This window comes from Oncorhynchus gorbuscha, linkage group LG06, assembly GCF_021184085.1.
Source record: "Oncorhynchus gorbuscha isolate QuinsamMale2020 ecotype Even-year linkage group LG06, OgorEven_v1.0, whole genome shotgun sequence".
NCBI lineage: Eukaryota > Metazoa > Chordata > Actinopteri > Salmoniformes > Salmonidae > Oncorhynchus > Oncorhynchus gorbuscha.
Genome location: NC_060178.1, coordinates 88,652,591 through 88,669,600, shown reverse-complemented (window position 1 = coordinate 88,669,600; position 17,010 = coordinate 88,652,591). Strand labels below are relative to the sequence as shown.

General features: G+C 43.8%; 1 protein-coding gene across 1 annotated transcript in view; it reads left to right on the top strand.

Moving 5' to 3' along the window:
• The window catches only part of LOC124038496 (disks large homolog 5-like), a 117,725-nt gene extending 101,080 nt beyond the window's left edge, over positions 1-16,645 (top strand). The window contains exons 26-37 of the mRNA XM_046354454.1: positions 3,246-3,408; positions 5,163-5,296; positions 5,494-5,658; positions 6,006-6,195; positions 6,691-6,839; positions 7,442-7,612; positions 9,160-9,353; positions 10,466-10,609; positions 10,922-11,049; positions 11,315-11,424; positions 14,057-14,166; positions 15,076-16,645. Coding sequence (XP_046210410.1) covers positions 3,246-3,408; positions 5,163-5,296; positions 5,494-5,658; positions 6,006-6,195; positions 6,691-6,839; positions 7,442-7,612; positions 9,160-9,353; positions 10,466-10,609; positions 10,922-11,049; positions 11,315-11,424; positions 14,057-14,166; positions 15,076-15,179 — 1,762 coding nt within the window. The 3' untranslated portion in view covers positions 15,180-16,645. The remainder of the gene's footprint in view (positions 1-3,245; positions 3,409-5,162; positions 5,297-5,493; positions 5,659-6,005; positions 6,196-6,690; positions 6,840-7,441; positions 7,613-9,159; positions 9,354-10,465; positions 10,610-10,921; positions 11,050-11,314; positions 11,425-14,056; positions 14,167-15,075) is intronic.
• Positions 16,646-17,010: the final 365 nt, after the last annotated feature.

Genomic DNA, 17,010 nt, shown 5'->3' with positions numbered 1-17,010 from the left:
TTCAGATAATCAAATAGTTTCATTGAAACTTAAATGAACAATTCCCAGAATCTAATATAGCCTACAAAAATACATGCATTTAGTTGGCTATACTCAAACTTTCACCAGCTGCATCGGTTTAAACTTGATATGATCTGCGTATGGTCGAAATGAACAAACTGATAATTAACAGAATTATTGTCAACAAATACCTTCTGGGCACGTTTTGCAGGCTATGTCAGCTATCCATCTACCGGGTTGCTCTCCTTGCCTACAGTGACTCCTAAATCCTTCCTAACCACTTGCCAGCACTGATTCCACAATGGTGTATTCCACCATCATAACATATCTTCTTATTTCTCTGGTTACATGAACCATTTCCAGGTGAGCTAGGCTCGCTAGGGAAAGAGAACTTGACAATGTATTGTCACGTGTGGTGGCGGGACGGAACATAGCTCTGCACGTGGACAAATTAGAATGTTTCAGCACCACACAAATAGACAGTACCTGCTCTACACTCTCTCACTGGGGGGCCGGTAGCCTACTGCCTGCCTCACCACACAAATAGACAGTACCTGCTCTACACTCTCTCACTGGGTGGCCGGTAGCCTACTGCCTGCCTCACCACACAAATAGACAGTACCTGCTCTACACTCTCACTGGGTGGCCGGTAGCCTACTGCCTGCCTCACCACACAAATAGACAGTACCTGCTCTACACTCTCTCACTGGGGGGCCGGTAGCCTACTGCCTGCCTCACCACACAAATAGACAGTACCTGCTCTACACTCTCTCACTGGGTGGCCGGTAGCCTACTGCCTGCCTCACCACACAAATAGACAGTACCTGCTCTACACTCTCTCACTGGGTGGCCGGTAGCCTACTGCCTGCCTCACCACACAAATAGACAGTACCTGCTCTACACTCTCTCACTGGGGGGCCGGTAGCCTACTGCCTGCCTCACCACACAAATAGACAGTACCTGCTCTACACTCTCTCACTGGGTGGCCGGTAGCCTACTGCCTGCCTCACCACACAAATAGACAGTACCTGCTCTACACTCTCTCACTGGGTGGCCGGTAGCCTACTGCCTGCCTCACCACACAAATAGACAGTACCTGCTCTACACTCTCTCACTGGGTGGCCGGTAGCCTACTGCCTGCCTCACCACACAAATAGACAGTACCTGCTCTACACTCTCTCACTGGGTGGCCGGTAGCCTACTGCCTGCCTCACCACACAAATAGACAGTACCTGCTCTACACTCTCTCACTGGGTGGCCGGTAGCCTACTGCCTGCCTCACCACACAAATAGACAGTACCTGCTCTACACTCTCTCACTGGGTGGCCGGTAGCCTACTGCCTGCCTCACCACTCACAGAATGGAATTCGCAACTCAACAAGCCCATGGGTTTGTAAAGAAATCTATATATTTTGATTGAAGACCTTTCTGACTCGATGCAGGACACACACACACACACACACACACACACACACACACACACACACACACACACACACACACACACACACACACACACACACACACACACACACACACACACACACACACACACACACACACACACACACACACACACACACACACACACCTGCTTTGAGGTACCATCCCCATCACGTTGACTAGTTACCTGTTGCCTCATTAGTCAATGGAACATGTTGATATATACCTGTACATCCCATTGGTCTCTCTTCTGTTTGTCTCTTGTCTGTCTGTCTGTGAGTTGATGCTGATCGTAGTATTAGTGGTGAAGTATACATCACTGTCTGGAAGCTGTGTCCCACATCGTTTGTGGCTCCATCTTCTATAATTGTATCTGTAAACTGTCTTTCCTTCCCCTTGTCTATCTGGAGCTCTCTGAACCTGCCTGACATCCATCCTCTCCTTTCTGGGATTTTCTATTCACTCCCTTTCCCTTTCTTGCTTTCGCTCCTTTGCCTCGTCTTCCCCTCTTTTTCTTCTCTTCCCCCTCTGTCCCTCTCCTCACCCTCTGTCCCTCTCCTCACCCTCTGCTCATCCTCTGTCCCTCTCCTCACCCTCTGTCCCTCTCCTCACCCTCTGCTCATCCTCTGTCCCTCTCCTCACCCTCTATCCCTCTCCTCACCCTCTGTCCCTCTCCTTACCCTCTGTCCCTCTCCTCACCTTCTGTCCCTCTCCTCACCCTCTGTCCCTCTCCTTATCCTCTGTCCCTCTCCCCATCCTCTGTCCCTCTCCTCTTTCCCTGTATTTTCCTTCTCTTCTCTCTTTCCCTGTATTTTCCTTCTCTTCTCTCTTTCCCTGTATTTTCCTTCTCTTCTCTCTTTCCCTGTATTTTCCTTCTCTTCTCTCTTTCCCTGTCTTCCCCTGTCTTTCCTTCTCTTCCCCGGTCTTCCCGTCTTTCCCTCTTTCCTCCCTCTCCCATCTCTCTTCCCTCCCTCTTCATCTCTGCTCTAGATATCTGTTCTATAACAGATCCTTTCTCCGCCTGCCTCTGGCTGTTAGGCCCAGGTTCTCCTCATTACGGAGCTTGAGGTTTGTTCTACACTAGTCAGGCACGCAGAAATGGGTGGCTCTTGAGTCTTGATTTTTTAAACATTGTTAAAGTACCTGACTGTTTTATTTGTAATGCTTTAAGTAATATGGCTCAATTGATGACAGGAAGCATATAAGAATAAGGGGAAAAGCAATCAGTGTGCTTAAACTCCCCGAATTGTAAATTCTATGTAAATTCCCATGAATTCCAAAAAGTATTCTGTGCCACTTTGAAATTTCCTGTAATTTTGCAACGCTAATCCTTTGCATTTGAGAAGTCCTTAGTGAGATGTTGAGACTAAGCTATAACATAAGAGAAAATACACATTATATTCCTGTGTCTTCAGTGCTTTTCACTAGTTCCTTAAAAGTGCATGACGATGCTGTTGAATTTTGTCTGATCGCATGATTGGAACATGATCTGGAGCCTGGCTGGAACATCCTTTGTATGCACATCTTATATCTGTGTGGTAATATGCTTTAACAGAAGGACGCATTCACATTCAGGCTAGTCAGTACTTTCCCTTATCATTTACTCATTTACATTGGCCTTTGATATTTAGTATTATTTCAAAATTGTGCCAAAGTAAAACCACTTTTTGCATGATGATGTTTTAACGGAATGGGGTTTGTTTGTGTGTGTGTGTGTGTATGTGTGTGTGGTGTCATTACAGTATGACGCTAAGTCAGTATTAGGTTTTGTAATGTTCTTCTTTCTGTTGGTCTCCTAAAAGGCCCTATCTGGAGGAGCCCCGTAACGTGACGGTACAGAAGGGGGCAGAACCGCTGGGCATCTCCATAGTGAGTGGGGAGAATGGGGGTGTGTTCGTGTCCAAGGTGACGGCAGGAAGCATTGCGCACCAAGCACGGCTGGAGTACGGGGACCAACTGCTGGAGGTATGTTTTCCTCACCTACTTTTTGGGTCATAGTCCCGTGTAAGCTCAGTTAGTAGATCATTGGACTTGAATGACGCTTACAACGTCAGGGTTGTTGGTTCAATTCCCACAGGGGACCAGTATGAAAATGTATGCTCTCACTACTGTTAGTCGCTCTGGATAAGAGTGTCAGCTATATATCTGCAGTAATAATGAAATGTTTGAATGATGGGTTTCACAATGTTAAAAAAAGAAGAAAACATGTTTTTGGTCACACATAAAATTGCATAACGATGGTTCAGTCTTCCTATTGGTCAACGAAAGCCGGACCGGCTCTTGTTGTTAAAATGGCAGGCTGCACCACCCCACCCACCACGCTATTCCTTCAGCGTCACTCAGAGGGGTGGTTATCATCCCACAAGCAGAATCATCAATTGCAGAAATTACCCGGTTGTTAGAATTCTATTATGTTTGCCTAAATTCAGTTTATGTGACAAAACAAGCAATTCATTGTGTACAGCATCATTGTACCATAAAAAAAATAATATATATATATATATATATATATATATATATATATATATATATATATATATATAATTGATTTTGCCCCCTTTTTCTCCCCAATTTCGTCTTATCCAATTGTTAGTAGCTACTATCTTGTCTCATCGCCACAACTCCCGTACGGGCTCGGGAGAGACGAAGGTCGAAAGTCATGCGTCCTCCGAAACACAACACAACCCAACCAAGCCACACTGCTTCTTAACACAGCGCGCATCCAACCCGGAAGCCAGCCGCACCAATGTGTCTGAGGAAACACCGTGCACCTGGAAACCTTGGTTAGCGCACACTGCGCCCGGCCCGCCACAGGAGTCGCTGGTGCGCGATGAGACAAGGACATCCCTACCGGCCAAGCCCTCCCTAACCCGGACGACGCTAGGCCAATTGTGTGTCGCCCCATGGACCTCCCGGTCGTGAACTCAGAGTCTCTTGCTCAAATGTATCGGTCGCAGGTGTAGCGAAATGCCACCACTGCAGGTGACAATACAAAATTAAAACATAGGCCCCTCATTGTACCATTTAAATGTTGTTTTACAGGGTCAGCCATAGCAGTATGGCACCACTGGAGCAAATAAGGGTGAAGTGCCTTGCTCAAGGGCACATCTACAGATCTTTCAACTTGTCAGCTCTGGTGTTCAAACCTTTCGGTTACTGGCACAACGCTCTAACCGCTTGTCTACCCAAATATTTTTTTAACAATGAAAAATATAGTATTTTCAACTGTTTAAAGTTGGTGAATCATACTGTAAGTAACGGGCTCAAGCGCAAGTGGTTTCCACTAGATTCCACAGCCACAAAGTCTCCACCATGTTGTGGGGAAACGGGATGCGGGGGAGGGGTAGAGTTGTTTATTTTCAGCTTAAGTGTTCACCTAGCTTACTCATGGCTGAGACATACTACATCTAGCACCTTTAGCTCAAAAAACATGTTTAAATGCCATTTCCCCACATTCTCGATCATAATCTTACTCTCTTTCTCTCACCTTTCTCACTGTCTCTCTCGCTCTCTCTCTTCTTCTATCCCTCTCTCTCATCCCTCTCACTCATCACTCACTCACTCATCACTCACTCACTCATCACTCACTCACTCACTCACTCACTCACTCACTCACTCACTCACTCACTCACTCACTCACTCACTCACTCACTCACTCACTCACTCACTCACCCACTCACTCACTCACTGACTCAAACTGTTGTTGTTCTTTCTTTCAGTTTAATGGGATCAACTTGCGGAACGCCAATGAGCAGCAGGCGAGGCTTGTGATTGGTCAGCAGTGTGACACCATCACCATCCTGGCTCAGTACAATCCACACATGTTCCAGCTGGGAAACCACTCTCGCTCCAGGTAAGGCCACACACACACACACACACACACACACACACACACACACACACACACACACACACACACACACACACACACACACACACACACACACACACACACACACACACACACACACACACACACACACACACAGAGCTGGGAAACCTCTCTCGCTCCAGGTAATAGGAGACTGATTTTGATGACATTCTCTTCAGTTCTCGCATGGAGTCCATCAGTGGTCAGCCAACCCCCCAGCTCAGCGGAGCCACCACTCCAGACAATCACTCCGTCATCGACACCTTGAGTGAGCAAGACGAAGGGACCATGACACCACCTTCTAAACAGACCACCCCAGCCACCAGCCCTCACAGCTCCTTCAGGTATAGGATTACTCAGGTGGTCATAATATTGTAGAAATAAATCGAATAAACAACAGCTGTAGCATTCTGTTCCTTAGTGTTAGTTATTAATATGTCATCAGGGTTTAAGTCAATTCCATTCATATTCAGTCAATGCAGGAAGTTGGATTTTGAGTTAGGTTCCTGAATTGACCGAATTGAAATGATGGTAATTGGGTTGCCAGATACACTGACTGTGGGAGGTTTTAATTCAGTCAATTCAGGAAGTTGGAATTTCAGTTACCTTCCTGAATTGACTGAATTTAAGTGGTGGTCATTGTGTTGCCAGATAGACTCTGACTATGGGTGGCATATCCGTCTCTGTCCAGGCTATCTTCTCCAGGTGCAGGCTCTCGCAGGGCCCCAGAGGTGAGACTGGTGCGGCTGAAGAAGGCCCAGGGAGAGTTGGGGGTGCAGCTCTGTGGAGGGAACCTGTATGGTATATATGTAGAGAGTCTGGAGGATGACAGCCCTGCCAAGTGTCCCGACGGACTGGTGCCTGGAGACCAAATACTGGAGGTAGAGTATAGGGCCGTATAGTATTGTATGGTGTAGTATAGAGGTATAGAAGAAAAATAAACGCACACCTATTAAGACGAGGTGCTGGCTAGCGGAGTAGAAAATTGAAAATAAAAGAGAGCCGCACACTCTAGGAGCTCAGATACAAAAATGTAATACCAACGTTTTTACCAGGGTATAATTATAATTATACCCTGATGAAGACAGCTTGCTTGTCGAAACGTTGGTATTACATTTTTGCATCTGAGCTCCTAGAGTGTGCGGCTCTCTTTTATTTTCAAGTAGTAAAGAGGTAACCTGTATGGTACATACGTAGAGAGACAGATATACATACAGACTTCCTGGGCCGTGTGTAGCACTGAAGTAGATGCAGAGTTACTCCAACACATACCTTTCTTCTTGCTAGCTGCCGATTCCATTTTTTTATGTACAGTTAATTTGATGTTAGCAAACTATTATTACTTTGCTCAATATTGAATGGATGTTTTTAAACAGTACAATGGTGTCAACATGAAGAATAAGACTGCGGAAGAGGCTTACCTGGAGATGTTGAAACCGGCTGAAACGGTCATGTTTAAAGTCCAACATCGTCTGGATGAGCTCGCCATGCTCAAAGACTCACCAGGAGATGGGTTTTATATCAGGTACTAAAACTATGTTGTCACTCTGAAATGTTTTCATATCAGATTGCTGCACATATTTATTTTTGAAACATCAGTCAACATTTTACTACTGTAATCCCCTTCGTGTATGGAGTCACATCCATCCTGTAGTCAACATTTTACTACTGTAATCCCCTTCGTGTATGGAGTCACATCCGTCCTGTAGCCAACATCTTACTACTGTAATCCCCTTCACGTATGGAGTCACATCGGGCCTGTAGTCAACATCTTACTACTGTAATCCCCTTCACGTATGAAGTCACATCGGGCCTGTAGTCAACATCTTACTACTGTAATCCCCTTCACGTATGAAGTCACATCGGGCCTGTAGTCAACATCTTACTACTGTAATCCCCTTCACGTATGAAGTCACATCGGGCCTGTAGTCAACATCTTACTACTGTAATCCCCTTCACGTATGAAGTCACATCGGGCCTGTAGTCAACATCCATCAGGTGTAAGTAAACTGTACCTGGTTTTTACATGTCTATATTCTTTAACTGTACAATATCACTGCATCCCCATGAAAATGATCTTTACATTTTCTAAATAAACATCAACCCATCTGTTCCTTCTCCTTTCAGAGCACTTTATGAGCGAGTAGCAGAGATGGAGCTGGAGCTGAGTTTCAAGAAGGATGACATCCTGTACATTGAAGACACGCTACCAAAGGGCAACTTTGGCTTCTGGATGGCGTGGCAGTTAGATGAGAGCGCACGCAAGCTGGCACGAGGGCAGGTACCCAGCAAATACATGTAAGTCATACTGTACCTGCTGTAAATAAACTTTAGGTAACAGTTATGTTGAGTCTGTTGAAATGTTGATACACAGAGATATTTAATGATTGCATTTGGTATTTGATGTGTGTGTTTCTGCAGGGTCTCAATATGACAAAGCATTTATTTTTAATGCTCTAATTACATTGGTAACCAGTTTATAATAGCAATAAGGCACCTCAGGTATTGCCAATATACCACGGTTAAGGGCTGTGTCCAGGCACTCCGCGTTCCATCATGCGTAAGAACCAATTTGTAAGTCGCTCTGGATAAGAGCGTCTGCTAAATGACTTAAATGTAAATGTAAACAGCCCTTAGGTGTGGTATATAGCCAATATACCACACCTTCATGGGCCTTATTGCTTCATTCTGGTGTCTGGTTAGACTGTAAACTCTCCTTCCAGACCCACATCAAACATCTCCAATCCAAAGTTAAATCTAGAATTGGCTTCCTATTTCGCAACAAAGCATCCTTCACTCATGCTGCCAAACATAACCTTGTAAAACTGACCATCCTACCAATCCTCGACTTCAGCGATGTCATTTACAAAATAGCCTCCAATACCCTACTCAACAAATTGGATGCAGTCTATCACAGTGCCATCCATTTTGTCACCAAAGCCCCATATACTACCCACCATTGCGACCTGTACGCTCTCGTTGGCTGGCCCTCGCTTCATACTCGTCGCCAAACCCACTGGCTCCATGTCATCTACAAGACCCTGCTAGGTAAAGTCCCCCTTATCTCAGGTCGCTGGTCACCATAGCATCACCCACCTGTAGCACACGCTCCAGCAGGTATATCTCTCTGGTCATCCCCAAAACCAATTATTTCTTTGGCCGCCTCTCCTTCCAGTTCTCTGCTGCCAATAACTGGAACAAACTACAAAATCTCTGAAACTGGAAACACTTATCCTCACTAGCTTTAAGCACCAGCTGTCAGAGCAGCTCACAGATTACTGCACCTGTACATATATCTATAATTTAGCCCAAACAACTACCTCTTTCCCTACTGTATTTATTTATTTTGTTCCTTTGCACCCCATTATTTTTATTTCTACTTTACACATTCTTCCACTGCAAATCTACCATTCCAGTGTTTTACTTGCTATATTGTATTTACTTTGCCACCATGGCCTTTTTTTGCCTTTACCTCCCTTATCTCACCTCATTTGCTCACATTGTATATAGACTTGTTTATACTGTATTATTGACTGTATGCTTGTTTTACTCCATGTGTAACTCTGTGTCGTTGTATGTGTCTAACTGCTTTGCTTTATCTTGGCCAGGTCGCAATTGTAAATGAGAACTTGTTCTCAACTTGCCTACCTGGTTAAATAAAGATAAATAAAAATAAATAAGTGAAAGCTCACCTCAGGAGTGAGGGGTGAGTGTGGTGGGGGTACCTGTATCAGACAGGGGGAGACAGGCCAGGGCAACTTGCCTACCTGGTTATATAAAGGTGAAATAAAAAATAAAAAATGTAAATAAAATTCAAACCCGTTGTATTCCCCTGTGTTTTTCAGAATGGACCAGGAGTTCTACAGGAGACACAGCATGCCTGATATGAAGGATGAGAGCGGTACCGCCAGTAAGACCCTCTCGGCTGCCGCTCGCAGGTCCTTCTTCCGCAGGAAACAGAAACACAAGCGCTCTGAGTCTAAAGACGGGAAGGACCTAGTGGACGCCATCAGCACTGACTCACTGCCCATCATGGAGGGTGAGGAAGGACCATTCACACCTTGCTGTACTGTAAATGATAACCGTGGAACATGTAGATTCTTGATTCATCTCATGTAATGGTCATGTGTGACTCAGTTGGTGACAGGGCTCTACAGTGCGACCATTTCACCCGCATATGCGCCTAAATATTTTGCCGTGAGACCTGGAGTTTTAATTTGGTAGCACCAGTGCACGAGGTTAAAGATCACCCAGAGGATAATTGTTGCAATGATTACTTCACTGTACCGCAGCCCCTGAGCACCATGGAGAACACAATGAGTGCAGATTCATGACTGTCATGTTTGGACCATTACAACAAAGAAAACGGCTTGATACCTTTTCTTTGTGTGCTCCTACATTTTGTTCAACTTAGGCGCACACTCGCTGCTTGTAAAAAATAACTGAAAGGTCAGCGTAGAGCCCTGGATACACCAAGGTTGCCGGGTCCATTCCAACTGTCACGTTCTGACCTTTATTTCCTTTGTTTTGTCTTTATTTAGTATGGTCAGGGCGTGAGTTGGTGTGGGCAGTCTGTTTGTGTTTCTATGTTTTTTCTATTTCTGTGTTTGGCCTGATATGGTTCTCAATCAGAGGCAGCTGTTTATCATTGTCCCTGATTGAGAACCATATTTAGGTAGCCTGGGTTTCACTGTTGGTTTGTGGGTGGGTGTTTCCGTGTGTGTGTTTGTCGTTTCGGTTTGGTTATTTCACGTATTTGTTTATTGTTTTTGTATCTCATAGTGTTCAGTGCTTTTCTTATTAAAATCGTCATGAACACTTACCACGCCGCATCTTGGTCCGATCCTGAGGAGGAAATCTGCCGTTACACCAACACCGTTCACATTCCCATAATGTATGCACTTGCTTTGTACTGTAAGTTGCTTTGGATAAAAGTGCCTCAAGTGGCATATGCTATTATTCATGTAGGTGCAACACTGCAGTGTTCATGATTCTCTGTTTTGACATAGTGCTATAATGTCTAACTACCAGAGTGTCCAGGAGGTGGAGTGATCCATTCCCAGACCTGTGCTGGTTCAGGGGTTAGGGTATCATGTACACTGTAGTTTTCCATAATTCTGCTGACGGTTCTGTGTGTTGTCTATCTACCAGATGGTGTGAGCCTGGCCTACCAGAGGATCCAGAAGGTAGAGTGTTCCAGCCCCAGACCAGTGCTGGTTCTGGGGCCCCTAGTGGAGGCTAACAAGGACATGCTGGTGAAGGAGGCCCCTGGGAGGTTCTGTCGGTGCCTACCTGGTGGGCTGTTATGTTGTGATAATGCTATGTCATGTTATAACAGTGCTATGTCATGTTATGATAATGCTATTTCATGTTAGAACATCGCTATGTCATGTTATTATAATACTATGTCATGTTCTAACAGTGATGTGTCATGTTATGATAATGCTATGTCATGCTATAACAGTGCTATGTCACGTTATGATAATGTCATGTTATGACAGGATTGTAAACTACTCAAATAAGTATATTGATTGTCAATTATCATGTGTTATTTTATAACAGACTCATGAAATACTAAAATGTGATTATTTTTGTCTGTCTATTCAGAGGTGATGAAGGCATCTCAGCAGGCGATAGAACGAGGGGTGAAGGACTGCGTCTTCATCGACTTCAAACGAAGGAGCGGCCATTTTGATGTCACAACTGTTGCTTCCATCAAGGAAATCACAGAGAAGGTACATATTTAGGAGAGAAACCAGTTCAGCATATTTTGTACATAGACAGGACTAGTAAATATCTGGATTAATACATGGCAGCTGCCATCCCATATCGTGACAGTGTGTATGTTATGTACAGTGTGACAGAACCTAACAAAATGGCTGTTAGATTTTGTCAGTTGATCTAATGATATGTAATTTTGGAAACATTCTTTGCTGTGCTTTCATTCATTTCTCATGCAAACCCAACTGGTTAGATTTTGTTGTTGTTTCTATTTTGAAGGATTGTCACTGTTTACTTGACATTGCACCCCACGCCATCGAACGGCTTCACAGCGTTCACATCTACCCAATTGTCATTTTCATTCGCTACAAAAATGCAAAGCAGATAAAGTGAGTACTAGCCCCCATTCTACTGTAAATACTTATTTTTGTGTGCTGTATTTTGAGACAATGTTCTAACACCACTGCTATCAGAGTCATCTGGCCAAGCTATCACAGCTGCTTTCCCTCATGGAGTTCCTCTATTGAAATGTAAAAGCTCATGGATCTCCTTTAGTCTTCTTTAAACAAGTTTTTTTTATACCAATAACAATGCTACCAATCAATCAACTGTATTTATAAAGCCCTTTTTACATCAGAACTTGTTCCAAAGTGTTTATACTGTCACGACTTCCACCGAAGTCGGTCCCTCTCCTTGTTCGGGCGGCGTTCGACGTCACCGGCCTTCTAGCCATCGCCGATCCATTTTCCATTTGTTTTGTCTTACACACCTGGTTTCAATTCCCCAAATACATGTTCATTATTTAACCCTCTGTTTTCCCCATGTTTTTTTGCGTGTTTGTTTTATGTATTTCGGTTCTATTGTGTGGGCTTGGTATTACTACATGCATTTGGTCATTTTGAGTTAAGTTACTTTTATTACTCATCTCTGCTGTCCTGCGCCTGACTCCTCTGCACAAGCTACACCCAAACCTTTTACATATACGGTAACTCTGCCTACACCACAAACAGCATGCAAGAAAGCAGCACATTACCTCATCTACTGCCACTTTCCAATATCCCTGCTGTTTTCACGGTTGACTTACAGTAGTGTATTAAGTTTCATTGTCTTTCAGTCTAGGTGCACTTTCATTACTATAACATTACAGAAATGATCTCCGATTCATTCCTATCACAGACACGTTCCAAATGAAATGAATCAAACGGCCCTAGCCGACACTCCTCTTGGGATAATTGTGATTCATTAGAGAAGATCTCTGGTTGGTATTTTCATTTGTAATCGGAGGGGAAGATTAAGTCTTCTGAACACACAGACATGCACACTCTCACACACAGACACGTCAGGGCTCAACGCGGACTTTTTTTTACAAGGAGCATGTGCGCCTAAGTTGAAAAGGGTAGGTGCGCACAAAGACATTTAGGAGCACAATGAAAAATATTTGAGGTAATAAAGCTAGACTCCTTAATTTTTTTAGGCACAATGTTGCTCCTAATTGAAAATTACAGGTTGCACAGCAAAATATTTAGGTGCATATGCAAATAAAATGGTCGCACTGTAGAGCCCTGCAGGCACTCACACACTGTCTCACACATTCTCGTACACATTCACAGAGACTCGTGCAGTGTGGCAGTGGACATGGAGAGGATCTGATTGAACTAAGCCTTCTCTGTCATCAACTGAGTGCCAGCTGTCCCTGGGATGGGAGGAGAGGCTGAGCCCTATAGCTCTGTGGTGGGCTGCGGGGGCGTCTAGCTGAGCTTTCCCTGTGACTGAGAGGCTGAGCCCTATAGCTCTGTGGTGGGCTGCGGGGGCGTCTAGCTGAGCTTTCCCTGTGACTGAGAGGCTGAGCCCTATAGCTCTGTGGTGGGCTGCGGGGGCGTCTAGCTGAGCTATCCCTGTGACTGAGAGGCTGACCTCTATAGCTCTGTGGTGGGCTGCGGGGGCGTCTAGTTGAGCTATCCCTGTGACTGAGAGACTGACCTCTATAGCTCTGTGGTGGGCTGCGGGGGCGTCTAGCTGAGCTATACCTGTGACTGAGAGGTTGAAAGCTGGGCCTGTCTCTTCCAGTTTTGAGCTTTGTACTGGGGGCTGCTCGTCTCTGTCTCTGAGCGAGAGAGGCTGGAGGCTGGGCCCTACAGTACACTCTCAGCTATTTGGCTAAGCCCTTGCTGCTCTTCACTCACTCCACACTACCAGCAGAGACCAATCATCTCATATAAACACGTGAATAGTATGTCTATGGCAGATGCCTGAGAGAGAGAGAGAGAGAGAGAGAGAGAGAGAGAGAGAGAGAGAGAGAGAGAGAGAGAGAGAGAGAGAGAGAGAGAGAGAGAGAGAGAGAGAGAGAGAGAGAGAGAGAGAGAGAGAGAGAGAGAGAGAGAGAGAGAGAGAGAGAGAGAGAGAGAGAGAGAGAGAGAGAGAGAGAGAGAGAGAGAGAGAGAACCAAACCATGAACCACTCTCTGACTTTCTATCCTTTTGATGGCGTCATATAGTCAATATGTAGACTGTAGGCCCGGCAGGGAAAGGAAAACAGCAGGTCAGCAGGCAGATGGGTCACAGACAACCCAGTGTGCCTGTTTTAAGTTTGACTGTACTTACCGCTCAGTTCATACAGCACTATTACTCATCAACACTGCAATTGTAGTGAAGAGCAGAGAGTCTTTCTTTTTTGTTGTTGCTGTCATGTTGATTGGCTTCTATGCATATAATTGGGGTAATTTTGTTGCCATGCCACCACAGTCTCTTTTTATTTATTTTATTTTTTATTTTACTAGGCAAGTCAGTTAAGAACAAATTCTTATTTTCAATGACGGCCTAGGAACAGTGGGTTAACTGCCTGTTCAGGGGCAGAACGACAGATTTGTACCTTGTCTGCTCGGTTACTAGTCCAACGCTCTAACCACGAGGCTACCCTGCCGCCCCGCTCTGTGTGATATCAACTGTGTGCCATGTGTCACCTCTTTTTTAAGGAACTGAAATATTTGATATTTAATCTGATTTTGTTCTTTCCTTCATTCAGAGAACAGAAGGATCCTCTATACTTACGGGATAAAGTCTCTCAGAAACATTCCAAGGAGCAGTTTGAGATGGCACAGAAAACTGAACAGGAGTACAGCAAGGTCTTTACAGGTTAGTATTATGTTAATATCATATAGTAACATTCAGTTTGTTGCTATGTGAGAAGGCCTGTCATATGTACCTACAGTCTGGAGTCAGACCAGGCCTCGTATTCATAAATTGTATCAGAGTAGGAGTGCTGAACTAAGATCAGCCTGTTAGATCGTAATGAGTGAAGTTACATAGACAGAACCGGACCAGATCATCTACTCTGAGACAGAACCGGACCAGATCATCTACTCTGAGACAGAACCGGACCAGATCATCTACTCTGAGACAGAACCGGACCAGATCATCTACTCTGAGACAGTAATGGCCCAGATCATCTACTCTGAGACAGAACCGGACCAGATCATCTACTCTGAGACAGAACCGGACCAGATCATCTACTCTGAGACAGAACCGGACCAGATCATCTACTCTGAGACAGTAATGGCCCAGATCATCTACTCTGAGACAGAACCGGACCAGATCATCTACTCTGAGACAGAACCGGACCAGATCATCTACTCTGAGACAGAACCGGACCAGATCATCTACTCTGAGACAGAACTGGACCAGATCATCTACTCTGAGACAGTAATGGCCCAGATCATCTACTCTGAGACAGAACCGGACCAGATCTACTCTGAGACATAACCGGACCAGATCATCTACTCTGAGACAGAACTGGACCAGATCTGTAGCTCAGTTGGTAGAGCATGGCGCTTGTAACGCCAGGGTAGTGGGTTCAATCCCCGGGACCACCCATACGTAGAATGTATGCACACATGACTGTAAGTCGCTTTGGATAAAAGCGTCTGCTAAATGGCATATATTATTATTATTATATATTATCTACTCTGAGACAGAACCGGACTAGATCATCTACTCTGAGACAGTAATGACCCAGATTTGAAAACCATTTTTTTTGTGTTGCAGGTATCGTCCAAGGAGGAAGCCTGTCCTACATTTGCACTCAGATCATGACTATAGTGGACCAAGAACAAAGTAAAGTCATATGGATTCCTGATGGAGCTTTCTAGAAGGTTTCTAGGTGCTTCTATCTATGTAACACTTCAACCCTTAACAAGGAAGGTTGGGTATGATACACTTATCCACAGCTAAATGTTAAAAACTAGTCAACAATATCACATCACTGTTGTTATAGTCAACTATGAGGGTTGCATTCCAAATAGCACCCTATTCCCTATGTAGTGCACTACTTCCCCAAGTAGTGCACTATATATAGGGAATAGGGTGCTATTTGGGATGCAGCTTCTGATATACTCTCAACATAATAACACTTATCTGAAAGATGAAGATTCATATAGCACTGATTTGTCTCACACCCCACAAATAGAAGTAATAATCCCACTATAATGATGATGTCATAGTGATGCTGTATACTTCAGACAGGCCTAGAGATTCGTTTACACTAGTATTTAATATTGTAATGCTTTTTTACTTGAATGTTTGTCCCTTAACTCCACTATGGCCTGGACTCTTCCTGTTCCTATGGTTCTCAATCATATGTCAGAATAGAAGTTGATGCATGGAATAGAAGAAAACAACATTTTAGACTTATCTCAGACCTGTTTGTGCTGTAGTTGTTATCATGATGTCACAACGGATCTGGGATCAGTCTAGAAGACCATGTAATAACCATGATGAACTATAGTTATGGCAACAGGCTCAACATGGGTGCAGCAAGTTTTTCTTAACAGAATGGAATGGACCACTGTGTTCATCTTTATGTATGTTTTCTTTGTCATTTCAATTCTCTAATCCCAATCTAATAATGTTGGTTATGAACCTTCCTTTATAGCCTACAAATGTAGCAGTTAGTGAACAGAAATGATTGTGTATGTTGTATTTTTCTCCCTCTGTTTGTCATATAATTTACATATTTAAAGACAAAAATGTATGACAAATCTGCATGATTCTTTTCTTTCCCCAAGTTGATGTAAATGACAGACGTTTGTTTTACAACCCACTTACTGTTCTCAATGCAAAATTCCAGATTATATATATATATATATATATATATGTTTCCTTCTGTATGTTGTGCCAAACTAAACAGATTTGTTCTGCACCACTTATCCTTCAACCTAGTAATGCTTGAACACTAAGAAATGCAATAATACTTTACCGTAGGTACGATAGTTTCACCATGAGAAAATGTATGTGTTGTAGAGTTGTTCCAATGTTCCTAACATTTCATACATTTCCTAATGGGCATCTCTATTACCCGAAATGTAGAATTTAAAAAAGGGATATTTTATTTCTGTTCTAGGGGTTTGAATGCACCAAATTAAGAGGATGAATTCATACATTTCAACATTATGATAAACTGGTAAATTACTTTTCCTTTTTTCTCTATAATATTTCATCTTCTCATGTTGGTTGAAACACGAAAATAGACTATAGATATAACTTCACTTCTCAATGAAATTATATTATTTGTATCAAATGTTAAGAAAAATAAATACATGTGGGGAACGTTGTCCAATTGATTTGTTTTAATTGTAATTTACATTTACATTGTACCATTACACACAAACAAACGTTCACCACAAGGCCAACTACCTCCTGGGACGAGGGACTGCGCTGAAACTCAGCACCTGCATATGTGAACTGGCACATTTGGAGTGTGTCAGGTATACACCATACACAGACATGCATATTTTTATCACAATTTTCTTCAATGACTGATAAAGATTTGTCTAGTTGTTTTTCTGGATGGTGTTGTTTGTGTTTGCACTCGCCTCTGGATTTGTGTTTGTGCAGGACTGGTTATAACATGGTGTGCTGAGGACCAAGAGTGACGAGCACTCTGATGGAAGTGAAATTGCAGGAGTAACCTTCCAAGACAAC